The sequence below is a fragment of the Triticum urartu genome, chromosome 7A (genome assembly GCF_056163025.1).
Source record: "Triticum urartu cultivar PI428250 chromosome 7A, HENAU_Tu73, whole genome shotgun sequence".
In the NCBI taxonomy this organism is placed as follows: Eukaryota; Viridiplantae; Streptophyta; class Magnoliopsida; order Poales; family Poaceae; genus Triticum; species Triticum urartu.
The window spans coordinates 746,503,277-746,518,965 of record NC_141879.1 but is presented as its reverse complement, the minus strand read 5'-3'; the positions used below and the strand labels follow the sequence as shown (position 1 = coordinate 746,518,965).

General features: G+C 46.0%; 1 protein-coding gene across 1 annotated transcript; it reads left to right on the top strand.

Annotated features, from left to right (window-relative positions):
• Nucleotides 1–13,635: 13,635 nt before the first annotated feature.
• LOC147962714 (uncharacterized) lies at nucleotides 13,636–14,040 on the top strand. Its single transcript, XM_087536397.1, has one exon. The coding sequence runs from the start codon at nucleotides 13,636–13,638 to the stop codon at nucleotides 14,038–14,040; it is 405 nt and encodes a 134-aa protein (XP_087392523.1).
• Nucleotides 14,041–15,689: the final 1,649 nt, after the last annotated feature.

Here is a 15,689-nt window from a genome sequence, read left to right as displayed (position 1 = left end):
GATTGGGGATGCTCTCCGCTTGCTCTCTGCCATTATAGGTGGCGAGTGTCGGTGTCAGAACCGGCGGATCTCGGGTAGGGGTCCCGAACTGTGCGTCTAAGGCGGATGGTAACAGGAGACAAGGGACACAACGTTTTACCCAGGTTCGGGCCCTCTTGATGGAGGTAAAACCCTACGTCATTCTTGATTAATATTGATGATATGGGTAGTACAAGAGTAGATCTACCACGAGATCAAGGAGGCTAAACCCTAGAAGCTAGCCTATGGTATCATTGTTGTATATGCTATCGACTAGCCTGGCCCTGGTTTATATAATGCACCAGAGGTCTAGGTTAACAAGAGTCCTAGCCGAATACGCCGGTGGGGAGAAGTCCTTGTCTTGATCGCCAAGTCTTTGTGGAATCTTCCTTGTATGCGGTAGCTGTCCGAACTAGCCCATGAGTATACGGCCATGGGGGGCCTCGGCCCAATCTAATAGATCGGGAGACGACGTGGTGAGTACCCCCTAGTCCAGGACACCGTCAGTAGCCCCCTGAACAGGTCTTCAAGTTGGGGACTCTCCTCGATTCTTCCGAACTGTTCTTCATCTTCGGTCGTCGGTCTTGAAAACTGGTTCAACAAATCTTCTTTATCTTCGATCTTGAGGATCGCCGAAATGCATTCGACGAGTTTACACGTCGGGTATCCGAGGAACCCCTTTAAGTTTCCGGCCTTTACCAATGCCTTGTTATTTTTATGCCACACCTCGGGTTTGAAGTTGTTCCCGGGCGGCAGCTGTTGGGTTTCGTAGTAATTTCAAAAAATTTCCTACGCACACGCAAGATCATGTGATGTACAGCAACGGGAAGGGAGAGTGTTGTCTACGTACCCAATGTAGACCGACTGCGGAAGCGCTGACATGACGTAGAGGAAGTAGTCGTACGTCTTCACGATCCAACCGATCAAGCACCGAAACTACGGCACCTCCGAGTTCGAGCACACGTTCAGCTCGATGATGATCCCCGGACTCCGATCCAGCAAAGTGTCGGGGAAGAGTTTCGTCAGCACGACGGCGTGGTGACGATCTTGATGAACTACAGCAGCAGGGCTTCGCCTAAACTCCGCTACAATATTATCGAGGTATATGGTGGCAGGGGGCACCGCACACAGCTAAGGAATAGATCACGTGGATCAACTTGTGTGTCTAGAGGTGCCCCCTGCCTCCGTATATAAAGGATTAGAGGGGGAGGCTGGCGGGCCAAGGAGGAGGGCGCAGGAGAGTCCTACTCCCTCTGGGAGTAGGATTCCCCCCCCCCCCCCAATCCTAGTCGGAATAGGATTCGCGGAGGGGGAAAAGAGGAGGAGGGGGCCGGCCACCTCTCCTAGTCCTAATAGGACTAGGGGAAGGGGGAGGCGCGCAGCCCATCTAGGGCAGCCCCTTCTCTTTTCCACTAAGGCCCACTATGGCCCATATACCTCCCGGGGGGTTCCGGTAACCCTCCCGGTATTCCGGTAAAATCCCGATTTCACCCGGAACACTTCCGATATCCAAACATAGGCTTCCAATATATCAATCTTTACGTCTCGACCATTTCGAGACTCCTCGTCATGTCCATGATCACATCCGGGACTCCGAACAACCTTCGGTACATCAAAATGCATAAACTCATAATATAACTGTCATCGTAACCTTAACCGTGCGGACCCTACGGGTTCGAGAACAATGTAGACATGACCGAGACATGTCTCCGGTCAATAACCAATAGCGGGACCTGGATGCCCATATTGGCTCCTACATATTCTACGAAGATCTTTATCGGTCAGACCGCATAACAACATACGTTGTTCCCTTTGTCATCGGTATGTTACTTGCCCGAGATTCAATCGTCGTTATCCAATACCTAGTTCAATCTCGTTACCGGCAAGTCTCTTTACTCGTTCCGTAATACATCATCTCGCAACTAACTCATTAGTTGTAATGCTTGCAAGGCTTATGTGATGTGCATTACCGGGAGGGCCCAGAGATACCTCTCCGACAATCGGAGTGACAAATCCTAATCTCGAAATACGCCAACCCAACATCCACCTTTGGAGACACCTGTAATGCTCCTTTATAATCACCCAGTTACGTTGTGACGTTTGGTAGCACCCAAAGTGTTCCTCCAGTAAACGGGAGTTGCATAATCTCATAGTCATAGGAACATGTATAAGTCATGAAGAAAGCAATAGCAACATACTAAACGATCGGGTGCTAAGCTAATGGAATGGGTCATGTCAATCAGATCATTCAACTAATGATGTGACCTCATTAATCAAATAACAACTCATTGTTCATGGTCGGGAAACATAACCATCTTTGATTAACGAGCTAGTCAAGTAGAGGCATACTAGTGACACTTTGTTTGTCTATGTATTCACACATGTATTATGTTTCCGGTTAATACAATTCTAGCATGAATAATAAACATTTATCATGATTATAAGGAAATAAATAATAACTTTATTATTGCCTCTAGGGCATATTTCCTTCAGTCTCCCACTTGCACTAGAGTCAATAATCTAGATTACACTGTAATGAATCTAACACCCATGGAGCCTTGGTGCTGATCATGTTTTGCTCGTGGAAGAGGCTTAGTCAACGGGTCTGCAACATTCAGATCCATATGTATCTTGCAAATCTCTATATCTCCCACCTGGACTAGATCCCGGATGGAGTTGAAGCGTCTCTTGATGTGTTTGTTCCTTTTGTGAAATCTGGATTCCTTTGCCAAGGCAATTGCACCAGTATTGTCACAATAGATTTTCATTGGACCCGATGCATTAGGTATAACACCTAGATCGGATATGAACTCCTTCATCCAGACTCCTTCGTTCGCTGCTTTCGAAGCAGCTATGTACTCCGCTTCACATGTAGATCCCGCTACGACGCTTTGTTTAGAACTGCACCAACTGACAGCTCCACCGTTTAATGTAAACACGTATCCGGTTTGCGATTTAGAATCGTCCGGATCAGTGTCAAAGCTTGCATCAACGTAACCTTTTACGGTGAGCTCTTTGTCACCTCCATATACGAGAAACATATCCTTAGTCCTTTTCAGGTATTTCAGGATGTTCTTGACCGCTGTCCAGTGATCCACTCCTGGATTACTTTGGTACCTCCCTGCTAAACTTATAGCAAGGCACACATCAGGTCTGGTACACAGCATTGCATACATGATAGATCCTATGGCTGATGCATAGGGAACATCTTTCATATTCTCTCTACCTTCTGCAGTGGTCGGGCATTGAGTCTTACTCAACTTCACACCTTGTAACACAGGCAAGAACCCTTTCTTTGCTTGATCCATTTTGAACTTCTTCAAAATTTTGTCAAGGTATGTGCTTTGTGAAAGTCCAATCAAGCGTCTTGATCTATCTCTATAGATCTTAATGCCTAATATGTAAGCAGCTTCACCGAGGTCTTTCATTGAAAAACTTTTATTCAAGTATCCCTTTATGCTATCCAGAAATTCTATATCATTTCCAATCAGCAATATGTCATCCACATATAATATCAGAAATGCTACAGAGCTCCCACTCACTTTCTTGTAAATACAGGCTTCTCCGAAAGTCTGTATAAAACCAAATGCTTTGATCACACCATCAAAACGTTTATTCCAACTCCGAGAGGCTTGCACCAGTCCATAAATGGATCGCTGGAGCTTGCACACTTTGTTAGCTCCCTTTGGATCGACAAAACCTTCCGGTTGCATCATATACAACTCTTCTTCCAGAAATCCATTCAGGAATGCAGTTTTGACATCCATCTGCCAAATTTCATAATCATAAAATGCGGCAATCGCTAACATGATTCGGACGGACTTAAGCATCGCTACGGGTGAGAAGGTCTCATCGTAGTCAATCCCTTGAACTTGCCGAAAACCTTTTGCGACAAGTCGAGCTTTGTAGACAGTAACATTACCATCAGCGTCAGTCTTCTTCTTAAAGATCCATTTATTTTCAATTGCTTGCCGATCATCGGGCAAGTCAACCAAAGTCCATACTTTGTTCTCATACATGGATCCCATCTCAGATTTCATGGCTTCAAGCCACTTTGCGGAATATGGGATCACCATCGCTTCTTCATAGTTCGTAGGTTCATCATGATCTAGTAGCATGACTTGCAGAACAGGATTACCGTACCACTCTGGTGCGGATCTTACTCTGGTTGATCTACGAGGTTCAGTAGTATCTTGATCCGAAGTTTCATGATCATTATCATTGGCTTCCTCACTAACTGGTGTAGGTGTCACTAAAACAGTTTTCTGTGATGTACTACTTTACAGTAAGGGAGCAGGTACAGTTACCTCATCAAGTTCTACTTTCCTCCCACTCACTTCTTTCGAGAGAAACTCCTTCTCTAGAAAGGATCCATTCTTGGCAACGAATGTCTTGCCTTCGGATCTGTGATAGAAGGTGTACCCAACAGTTTCCTTTGGGTATCCTATGAAGACACATTTCTCCGATTTGGGTTCGAGCTTATCAGGTTGAAGCTTTTTCACATAAGCATCGCAGCCCCAAACTTTAAGAAACGACAACTTTGGTTTCTTGCCAAACCACAGTTCATAAGGCGTCGTCTCAACGGATTTTGATGGTGCCCTATTTAACGTGCATGCGGCCGTCTCTAGAGCATAACCCCAAAACGATAGCGGTAAATCAGTAAGAGACATCATAGATCGCACCATATCCAGTAAAGTACGATTACGACGTTCGGACACACCATTACGCTGTGGTGTTCCAGGTGGCGTGAGTTGCGAAACTATTCCACAATTTTTCAAATGTACACCAAACTCGTAACTCAAATATTCTCCTCCACGATCAGATCGTAGAAACTTTATTTTCTTGTTACGATGATTTTCAACTTCACTCTGAAATACTTTGAACTTTTCAAATGTTTCAGACTTATGTTTCATTAAGTAGATATACCCATATCTGCTTAAATCATCTGTGAAGGTGAGAAAATAACGGTATCCGCCACGAGCCTCAATACTCATCGGACCACATACATCGGTATGTATGATTTCCAACAAATCCGTTGCTCTCTCCATAGTACCGGAGAACGGTGTTTTAGTCATCTTGCCCATGAGGCACGGTTCGCAAGTACCAAGTGATTCATAATCAAGTGGTTCCAAAAGTCCATCAGTATGGAGTTTCTTCATGTGTTTTATACCGATATGACCTAAACGACAGTGCCACAAATAAGTTGCACTTTCATTATCAACTCTGCATCTTTTGGCTTCAACATTATGAATATGTGTATTACTACTATCGAGATTCAATAAGAATAGACCACTCTTCAAGGGTGCATGTCCATAAAAGATATTACTCATATAAATAGAACAACCATTATTCTCTGATTTAAATGAATAACCGTCTCGCATTAAACAAGATCCAGATATAATGTTCATGCTCAACGCTGGCACCAAATAACAATTATTTAGGTCTAATATTAATCCCGAAGGTAGATGTAGAGGTAGCGTGCCGACCGCGATCACATCGACTTTGGAACCGTTTCCCACGCGTATTGTCACCTCGTCCTTTGCCAGTGCCCGCTTATTCTGTACTCCCTGTTTCGAGTTGCAAATATTAGCAACAGAACCAGTATCAAATACCCAGTTGCTACTGCGAGCTCTAGTAAGGTACACATCAATAACATGTATATCACATATACCTTTGTTCACCTTGCCATCCTTCTTATCCGCCAAATATTTGGGGCAGTTCCGCTTCCAGTGACCAGTCTGCTTGCAGTAGAAGCACTCAGTTTCAGGCTTAGGTCCAGACTTGGGTTTCTTCTCCTGAGCAGCAACTTGTTTGCTGTTCTTCTTGAAGTTCCCTTTCTTCTTCCCTTTGCCCTTTTTCTTGAAACTAGTGGTCTTGTTAACCATCAACACTTGATGCTCCTTCTTGATTTCTACCTCCGCAGCTTTCAGCATTGCGAAGAGCTTGGGAATAGTCTTGTTCATCCCTTGCATATTATAGTTCATCACGAAGCTCTTGTAGCTTGGTGGCAGTGATTGGAGAATTCTGTCAATGACGCAATCATCTGGAAGATTAACTCCCAATTGAATCAAGTGATTATTATACCCAGACATTTTGAGTATATGCTCACTGACAGAACTGTTCTCCTCCATCTTGCAGCTATAGAACTTATTGGAGACTTCATATCTCTCAATCCGGGCATTTGCTTGAAATATTAACTTCAACTCCTGGAACATCTCATATGCTCCATGACGTTCAAAACGTTGTTGAAGTCCCGATTCTAAGCCGTAAAGCATGGCACACTGAACTATCGAGTAGTCATCAGCTTTGCTCTGCCAGACGTTCATAACATCTGGTGTTGCTCCAGTAGCAGGCCTGGCACCTAGCGGTGCTTCCAGGACGTAATTCTTCTGAGCAGCAATGAGGATAATCCTCAAGTTACGGACCCAGTCCGTATCATTGCTACCATCATCTTTCAACTTTGCTTTCTCAAGGAACGCATTAAAATTCAACGGAACAACAGCACGAGCCATCTATCTACAATCAACATAAACAAGCAAGATACTATCAGGGACTAAGTTCATGATAAATTTAAGTTCAATTAATCATATTACTAAAGAACTCCCACTTAGATAGACATCCCTCTAATCTTCTAAGTGATTACGTGATCCAAATCAACTAAACCATAACCGATCATCACGTGAGATGGATTAGTTTTCAATGGTGAACATCGTTTATGTTGATCATATCTACTATATGATTCACGCTCGACCTTTTGGTCTCCGTGTTCCGAGGCCATATCTGCATATTCTAGGCTCGTCAAGTTTAACCTGAGTATTCTGCTTGTGCAAAAACTGGCTTGCACCCGTTGTAGATGGACGTAGAGCTTATCACACCCGATCATCACGTGGTGTCTGGGCACGACGAACTTTGGCAACGGTGCATACTCAGGGAGAACACTTCTTGATAATTTTAGTGAGAGATCATCTTATAATGCTACCGTCAATCAAAGCAAGATAACATGCATAAAAGGATAAACATCACATGCAATCAATTTAAGTGATATGATATGGCCATCATCATCTTGTGCTTGTGATCTCCATCTCCGAAGCACTGTCATGATCACCATCGTCACCGGCGCGACACCTTGATCTCCATCGTAGCATCGTTGTCGTCTCGCCAATCTTATGCTTCCACGACTATCACTACCGTTTAGTAATAAAGTAAAGCATTACATCGCGATTGCATTGCATACAATAAAGCGACAACCATATGGCTCCTGCCAGTTGCCGATAACTTGGTTACAAAACATGATCATCTCATACAATAAAATTCAGCATCATGCCTTGACCATATCACATCACAACATGCCCTGCAAAAACAAGTTAGACGTCCTCTACTTTGTTGTTGCAAGTTTTACGTGGCTGCTACGGGCTTAAGTAAGAACCAATCTCACCTACGCATCAAAACCACAACGATAGTTTGTCAAATAGACTCCGTTTTAACCTTCGCAAGGACCGAGCGTAGCCATACTTGGTTCAACTAAAGTTGGAGAGACAGTCGCCCGCAAGCCATCTATGTGCAAAGCACGTCGAGGGAACCGGTCTCGCGTAAGCGTACGCGTAAGGTTGGTCCGGGTCGTCTCGTCCAACAATACCGCCGAACCAAAGTATGACATGCTGGTAGGCAGTATGACTTGTATCGTCCACAACTCACTTGTGTTCTACTCGTGCATATAACATCAACATAAATAACCTAGGCTCGGATGCCACTGTTGGGTTTCGTAGTAATTTCAAAAAATTTCCTACGCACACGCAAGATCATGTGATGTACAGCAACGAGAGGGGAGAGTGTTGTCTACGTACCCAACGCAGACCGACTGCGGAAGCGCTGACACGACGTAGAGGAAGTAGTCGTACGTCTTCACGATCCAACCGATCAAGCACCGAAACTACGGCACCTTCGAGTTCGAGCACACGTTCAGCTCGATGACGATCCCCGGACTCCGATCCAGCAAAGTGTCGGGGAAGAGTTTCATTAGCACGACGGCGTGGTGACGATCTTGATGAACTACAGCAGCTGGGCTTCGCCTAAACTCCGCTACAATATTATCGAGGTATATGGTGGCAGGGGGCACCGCACACGGCTAAGGAATAGATCACGTGGATCAACTTGTGTGTCTAGAGGTGCCCCCTGCCTCCGTATATAAAGGAGTAGAGGGGGGAGGCTGGCCGGCCAAGGAGGAGGGCAAAGGAGAGTCCTACTCCCTCTGGGAGTAGGATTCCCCCCCCCCAATCCTAGTCGGAATAGGATTCGCGGAGGGGGAAAAGAGGAGGAGGGGGCCGGCCACCTCTCCTAGTCCTAATAGGACTAGGGGAAGGGGGAGGCGCGCAGCCCATCTAGGGCAGCCCCTTCTCTTTTCCACTAAGGCCCACTATGGCCCATATAGCTCCCGGGGGGTTCCGGTAACCCTCCCGGTATTCCAGTAAAATCCCGATTTCACCCGGAACACTTCCGATATCCAAACATAGGCTTCCAATATATCAATCTTTACGTCTCGACCATTTCGAGACTCCTCATCATGTCCATGATCACATCCGGGACTCCGAACAACCTTCGGTACATCAAAATGCATAAACTCATAATATAACTGTCATCGTAACCTTAAGCGTGCGGACCCTACGGGTTCGAGAACAATGTAGACATGACCGAGACATGTCTCCGGTCAATAACCAATAGCGGGACCTGGATGCCCATATTGGCTCCTACATATTCTACGAAGATCTTTATCGGTCAGACCGCATAACAACATACGTTGTTCCCTTTGTCATCGGTATGTTACTTGCCCGAGATTCGATCGTCGGTATCCAATACCTAGTTCAATCTCGTTACCGGCAAGTCTCTTTACTCGTTCCGTAATACATCATCTCGCAACTAACTCATTAGTTGTAATGCTTGCAAGGCTTATGTGATGTGCATTACCGAGAGGGCCCAGAGATACCTCTCCGACAATCGGAGTGACAAATCCTAATCTCGAAATACGCCAACCCAACATCCACCTTTGGAGACACCTGTAATGCTCCTTTATAATCACCCAGTTACGTTGTGACGTTTGGTAGCACCCAAAGTGTTCCTCCGGTAAACGGGAGTTGCATAATCTCATAGTCATAGGAACATGTATAAGTCATGAAGAAAGCAATAGCAACATACTAAACGATCGGGTGCTAAGCTAATGGAATGGGTCATGTCAATCAGATCATTCAACTAATGATGTGACCTCGTTAATCAAATAACAACTCATTGTTCATGGTCAGGAAACATAACCATCTTTGATTAACGAGCTAGTCAAGTAGAGGCATACTAGTGACACTTTGTTTGTCTATGTATTCACACATGTATTATGTTTCCGGTTAATACAATTCTAGCATGAATAATAAACATTTATCATGATTATAAGGAAATAAATAATAACTTTATTATTGCCTCTAGGGCATATTTCCTTCAGCAGCGTCCTCTTGCGTCCGAGCTCCAACGCCAGACTATATTCGAGGTATCTTTTGCAACCGAGCACCAACGCCGGACCGCTTCCTAGCTCTAACGCCGGAATGTATCCGAGCTCCAACGCCGGACTATGTATCCGAGCTCCAACGCCGGACTGTATCCGAGCTCCAACGCCGGACTATATCCGAGGTGTCGTAAATCACCTTGGTTCAAAGAAGTTTGAAGGAGTTTAGCCGAGCTTAATGCGGGAAATGTCCTCTATGGAGCCAGCCACTTGCACCCGAGCTTTATGCCGGGCTGCTTCCGAGGTGGTGCACCACCCCGAATGTGGGCCGATTTTTGTCAATATTTTTGATTGGTGCAATTTATTCTCTGCCGAGATATATAGCCAGTAGCCCTCAAGGTGGGTATCGGTCTGAAACCCGAGATGCAGATGAAGGATGACATAAGACCGCTGATCCCAGTAGCCGCTGAGACTCAGGTTGATTTGAAAAATCGGCCTGAGGATCAAGTCCTAGCTCGGCAGAATACTTCGGGACACTAAAAGCGGCGTGCTCAGTCCTCGAGACTCAGGTTGGGTGCGGCCGACCAACCTGAGGATCAAAATGTCCTCGGAAACTATATTGCACATAAAATTTTCTGCATTGAATAGGCAATGCAGTAGCCCCCGAGACACTAGTCGGGTGGCAACACCAGATCAGGTGATCGATGTGCCCCTTTAATATTTGTAAATAATAAGCCCGAAGCCCAGTAGCCCCCGAGCCTTAATGCGGGCACGGGTGGCCGAATTAAGGATCGATATCCATAGTAAAATCATAAATTATGTGTAATGACTCTATGTATCTAAGTACTTTACGTCATTAATGCTCGGATCCGCATTGTACATAACTTTGTAGACCGACCATCGGCTTCCACCTCCTCGGCCAGTAGCCGAGGAGTGTTTGTCCTACTTTATAAATCCTTTATGAGGGCAAAGATTTACGACAAACAAGGCAATCTGGCCACACGGTTTTATAAACAAAGGTACGCAGAGAGATATGTTATATTACTGTTTAACAGAAGAAATGTCTTCCAAATAAAATAGTCCCGCTATCGGTTCCTTTCTTTGGGTTGTCATGCTAAGCATGATCATGAAACCTCAGCTCCAATGTAAGAGCAAAATATCGAGGATCTAGTTTGGGAGGCTAGTTAATAGCCCCCGGTAGTGCTCGGCGACAGCCGAGGTCAAGCCATAAACACTTCGGCCATTGTTATGAATGGCCCGTCATTTAACACCGTCATTGGATCGCTGACCAGTTTACGCTTATTGTGACAGTCAGTTTTCGGCTTTCTCCACTGAGGTGCTTAACCTTGTCAGCTGGAAGCACAATCGCAGTGGTTCTCCCTTTGCACACCTAGCCGAACAAAGCGGAACGTAGGAGCCAAGCACAGGAGCCGGGCAACCCAACTATTGACCGAAGACACAATTCGAAACCGATGCATATATAGCAATATTCGAGAATGTTTTTGCCGAATCTCTAAAGGTGTCCGGCGTTGCACTGCGAGACTTGTGCTGAAAACACACAAATAGGTTAAAAGTGCCATAAGCTTGGAAAACCAAAAAACGCCAGTAAAAACTTGACGTCCGAACAAGATCAAGTGTTCGGTGCCAATCCGAAAATTGGCCGTAGCAAAAGAAGTGCTTCTGTCGTGCTTTAACATGATACATCCTATCTCAAGACTTCAAGCGGGTCAGCCTACGGCTTCGACCTCCAATCCCGAGGGCGGAGTACTTCTCATTAGGCTAGTTTAGCAAACTAAACTCTAGCGGCTTTGAGAGAGAAATTAGGCTCCCCGGCTAGTGACCACACGCTCGTGTCGAAAAAAGGAGTGATAGATAATAATAATAATAAAAAAACTTTGCAACGACTAAGAACAAGAACACTTATCATAAAACGGCTCATATAAATTTAAGAGCCCCCAAGTGACTTGGGTAAAAGAATGATTGCATGTACCGAAGTACTTATATCATATCTATGTTCAACCGAACTTTAAACGCGTCTTAACCGACCGTCGGCTTCTCCCTCTTCGGTCAAGGACCGAAAAGTGTTATGTACTCCATCTGTCGAGAATATCGATGGTGTTTCCAATAACCAGGCAATCAGGCCATAAGGCTGTAACAGACGAAGCGCGCTCAGGGAACTTATGCTATATTACCGTGAAGTGTAAGAAGCATCTTCGAAGAAAATAGTACCCGCACCGATACCTTTCTTCGGTGCTCATTGTTATTATGAGACTTGTGCAATAGATTTTTTGTACTCATGAGTTCCGTTGTGTGCCGACCATCATTGAAAACTATAAGAGCGCTAGCTTTCGGCTTCACCCAGTCTGAGGTCTGGCTCGGGTGACCCGATCGTGACAATCGCAGAGGTGCTCCCTTTACTCCCTAGCCAAACAATCGGGAACGTAGGGGTAAACACAGGAGTGAGGCAACCCAGCTTGCAAATCGCTTAAGTCAATATGGTGCATATTCTGGTGTAATACACGAACAAGGAACGAAGCCGTACAAGTATAATCATATGCAAGAGGAAAAAGCTTCATGAAGGAAGCCCCCAAGTAAACAGCGTATTTGAATTTGTGCGTCACAAACAAAGTTTGAACAAGGAAAAAAATTTACAAGCAACTTTTTTTCAAAAAAGTATAATGCTTGGTCGAACCGAACACAAGTTAAAAATTTAAAACTTTGAGCATGAAGGCAAATTTGCTGGTTAATGTGTTCGGTATTGATGACGCGGTCCGAGCTTGATGCGGGACAAGGTGTCATCCCCCAAGCCGGTCCCGAGGTGGCGGAGGAAAGAACTCGGCACTCCGAAGTGGTGACATAGCACAGTCAATGCAGGCCGGCAGAGTGATGCCGAAGTCCCCGGCATGGGGTAATGAAGTGTTGACGAAGCCCGCCATCCAGCCGAGGTGACGCCAAAGGATATAGTCCGACTAGATCATTTTCCTGTGCCACATAAAATAGTGCAAACCGGAGATAATAGTAATAATAATAAAAAAATCGTTGCATAATCAATAATTTATGCAAAGTGAGTAATAATAGAAATATGGCCTGGCCAAAGTCAATGTCGATGCAGAGCGTCGGCGTGATGCGGTAAGGGCATGGCAAAGCCTGAATTCACAGGTCGGTCCGAGTTCCGGATGCGGCATTCGCCGGACTATGTCGCTGACCTTGCACTTCCGAGCCGTGGGCCTCCACCTAGTGAAACTAGACTAAGAGTACCAGTCGTCATGTCGTACACACAATAGCTAGGAATACTGCCATTAACACGGTCACGACAGTCGCTGCACCCGCACAGGTCGGCACCGACGATATCCCTCTTCATGTGCCAGTCGACACCCAAGATATACACAAGGTTCCCTTGTGGGAATCTTGGGTGGCAGTGCTCCAATGGCCCGAACGCCCTGCAGCAACTTCTGCCGACAAAAAGAACCTGGCCTCCAAGGTGCTTCACCTCTGACCACTGGCCTTTGGCTAAGTCTGCCTCAAACACGTGCAAATTCATCGCCACCGATGATCATATACCACGAAAGCCGTGGCCTTTTGGCGAGTGTTGCTCCGCCGTACCTTCAGCTTCCTTGGAGGGATGCTCCATCGTACCATCAGTAGCTTTTTCTTGTCAGATGATACGATTAGGTGGCGGACGATATTGTTCAGTGGTTGATTACTGCCCTCCATGGATTGGTTCATCACATGCTCCCTGCGATGACCCAAGAGGTCATGGGAGAAGAGCTCCCCCAAGCGCGTGACGGTGAAGATCGGTCCGACCAGTTTGAGGAAGTCGTGGCGTGGGAGAGACCCATTGTCGATGAGATGCGATCCGCTGGTAGATATTGTACCCTAGTTTTTAATAAGTTCGTAGTAGAATATATGTACTACACGTACGGTTGATGGCTGCAACGTACGACGTTGTTGGTTTAGCTACGACTCTACGTACACATTGCCATCACCTGATCCAATCCGTCAGACGTACGTGATCATAGCTTGTACGTCATACATTGCCATCAACTGATCCAATCCGTTATATATATACACCGATCGCTCGATTTCGTTGTTTAACAAACCCTAGCGCGAGCCAGGCGGACGGACGGAGGGATATGGGGATCGTGGATGCGTTGCTTACATCGGCCGGAGCAATAGGCAAAGAACTAGGCCAAGCAATAACGACAAACATGGAATTCATCAGCGACAAGAACTGCGTCGAGCAGCACGTGGCCAACGGCGGGTGCATCGACGAGTTCATCACGGCGGTAGACGAGTGCCACCCCAGGCAGATCAAGACTCGGGAGGACCCTGCCGAGCGTGTCCTCGACGTCGATGCGTGTGTCAAGGCCACGGCGGCGCTGCGTCAGTGCTTCGAGGGCAACCGCCTGTGGTTCGCGCAGCAGTACATACGCCGCATGGACGAGGGCCTCGACGAGGACCGGAAGCCATCGCCGGTTCAGGTGGAGGAGGAAGAGCTGAAAAGGTTCAGGTGGTGGACTGGCATGAGGAGAAGCTAGGTTGATATATACCTATGAACGGATTGTTTTTTAACCCCGCTATGCTTGGATTGTGATGAGTGTTGATTGGCGATCAACTAATTATTGTACTTTTCCTTTTTTTTAACAGCCCATCATACATGTCTGCATGCCCTTTATATAATCTTAATGTTATATATCAGATTGGTTAGCGGTGATGGTGGAGTTTGTATCTATACTTGATATAATCGACTCTTTGTTTTGGCTGGGCTTTCTTTCTAAAATTCTAGAGGTTCTCTATCCGCACAATAAACACTTGTTCGTGTTTCCTGCGAGCCTTCGCGACAATATTGCAGTATTACGGTTGCCTATTGGAACCTCTATATATACTCATACTTACTTACAAAAGAGCAAACATTATCTTTTCTAAACGCAGCTTACGTCCGCAACCTCCAATTCCGTGATTATCGCCCACCTTTCCACTTGATTCCTTTCCTACTCGATCCCTTCTCACCATCGAGACCCCCTTCGCCCTCCTCTCTCCTCCAACAACCGGATGGCAAACCGTCCCTTCTCTAAAGGTCCTTTCTCCACCATACCTCGCTTGGATGAGGGCCTCGACGAGGACTGGAACCTATCGCCGGAGATGGTGGAGAAGGAAGACCTGACCCGGTTCAGGTGATGGATTGGCATGAGGAGAAGCTAGGTTGATACTTATGCATGGATGGTGATGTAGCTTTCCTTTTCTTTGAACAACCCATCATACAAGTCTGCATGCCCTATATGTAATCTTAATGTTATAGAACAGATCAGTTAGTGGTGTTTGCGGAGTTTGTATACTTGCTCTGAATTCTATAAGTTCTCTATCCACACAATAAACAGTTGTTTGTGGTTAAACACTTATTCGCTGTTCCAGCCAGCCTTCCACAATATTGCAATATTATGGTCGCCCGTTCGAATCTGTCTATATGTACTACTTATAAAAGGGCAAATCTTTTCTAAACGCACGTTACGATCCGCAACCTTGTTCCGCGATTATCGTCACTCGTACGCGTGCACATTGGCGAGATCGCTCGGATCAGGCGCCTGGGTGCGTGTACAGGCAGGTGATGGCTGCGTTGTCCGCGTGCGGAAGGCGTGCATGCTGAGCGAAGGGGTATGAACCATGGAGAAGTTGGAATACAGTAGATATTACACTAATATAAATAAAGAAAATGAATTCACAATAGTACCATAAGTGGTTTTTCTCGTGTCGACATTCTTCCTCGGAGTGGTTTTCTATCATATGTTTAAGCTAACTTGTTTGGAAGGTGATATTTGATGGTATTATTTGGTTGTGAGTTCGATGTGACACAAATGCACAACTAATTCTTTTTATAATCTGCTTGATTTTTTGATATCAACAACATGTTTTAACACCCCCTGCGCCCCCCCCCCCAAACACGAATCGTTCTCGTCCTTTCCTCTCGCTCCTGAGGTAGCGTAAATGAAGGAGATATGTTTCCCTATGTCCAGCGCCGGCGGCGAGGCCGCGGGCTTTCCCTACCTTCGTCTGCCGCTCCGACGGCGGCAGGGTCGGCGTCTTGTAGATAGGTTAGGGTTAGGTTTTTGCGGCGTTGCGGCTTGTCGGCACCGGTGACGCACCGGCGAATCAAGCTGCCGCGACGGTCCCCATCTCGACGTTACTCTCC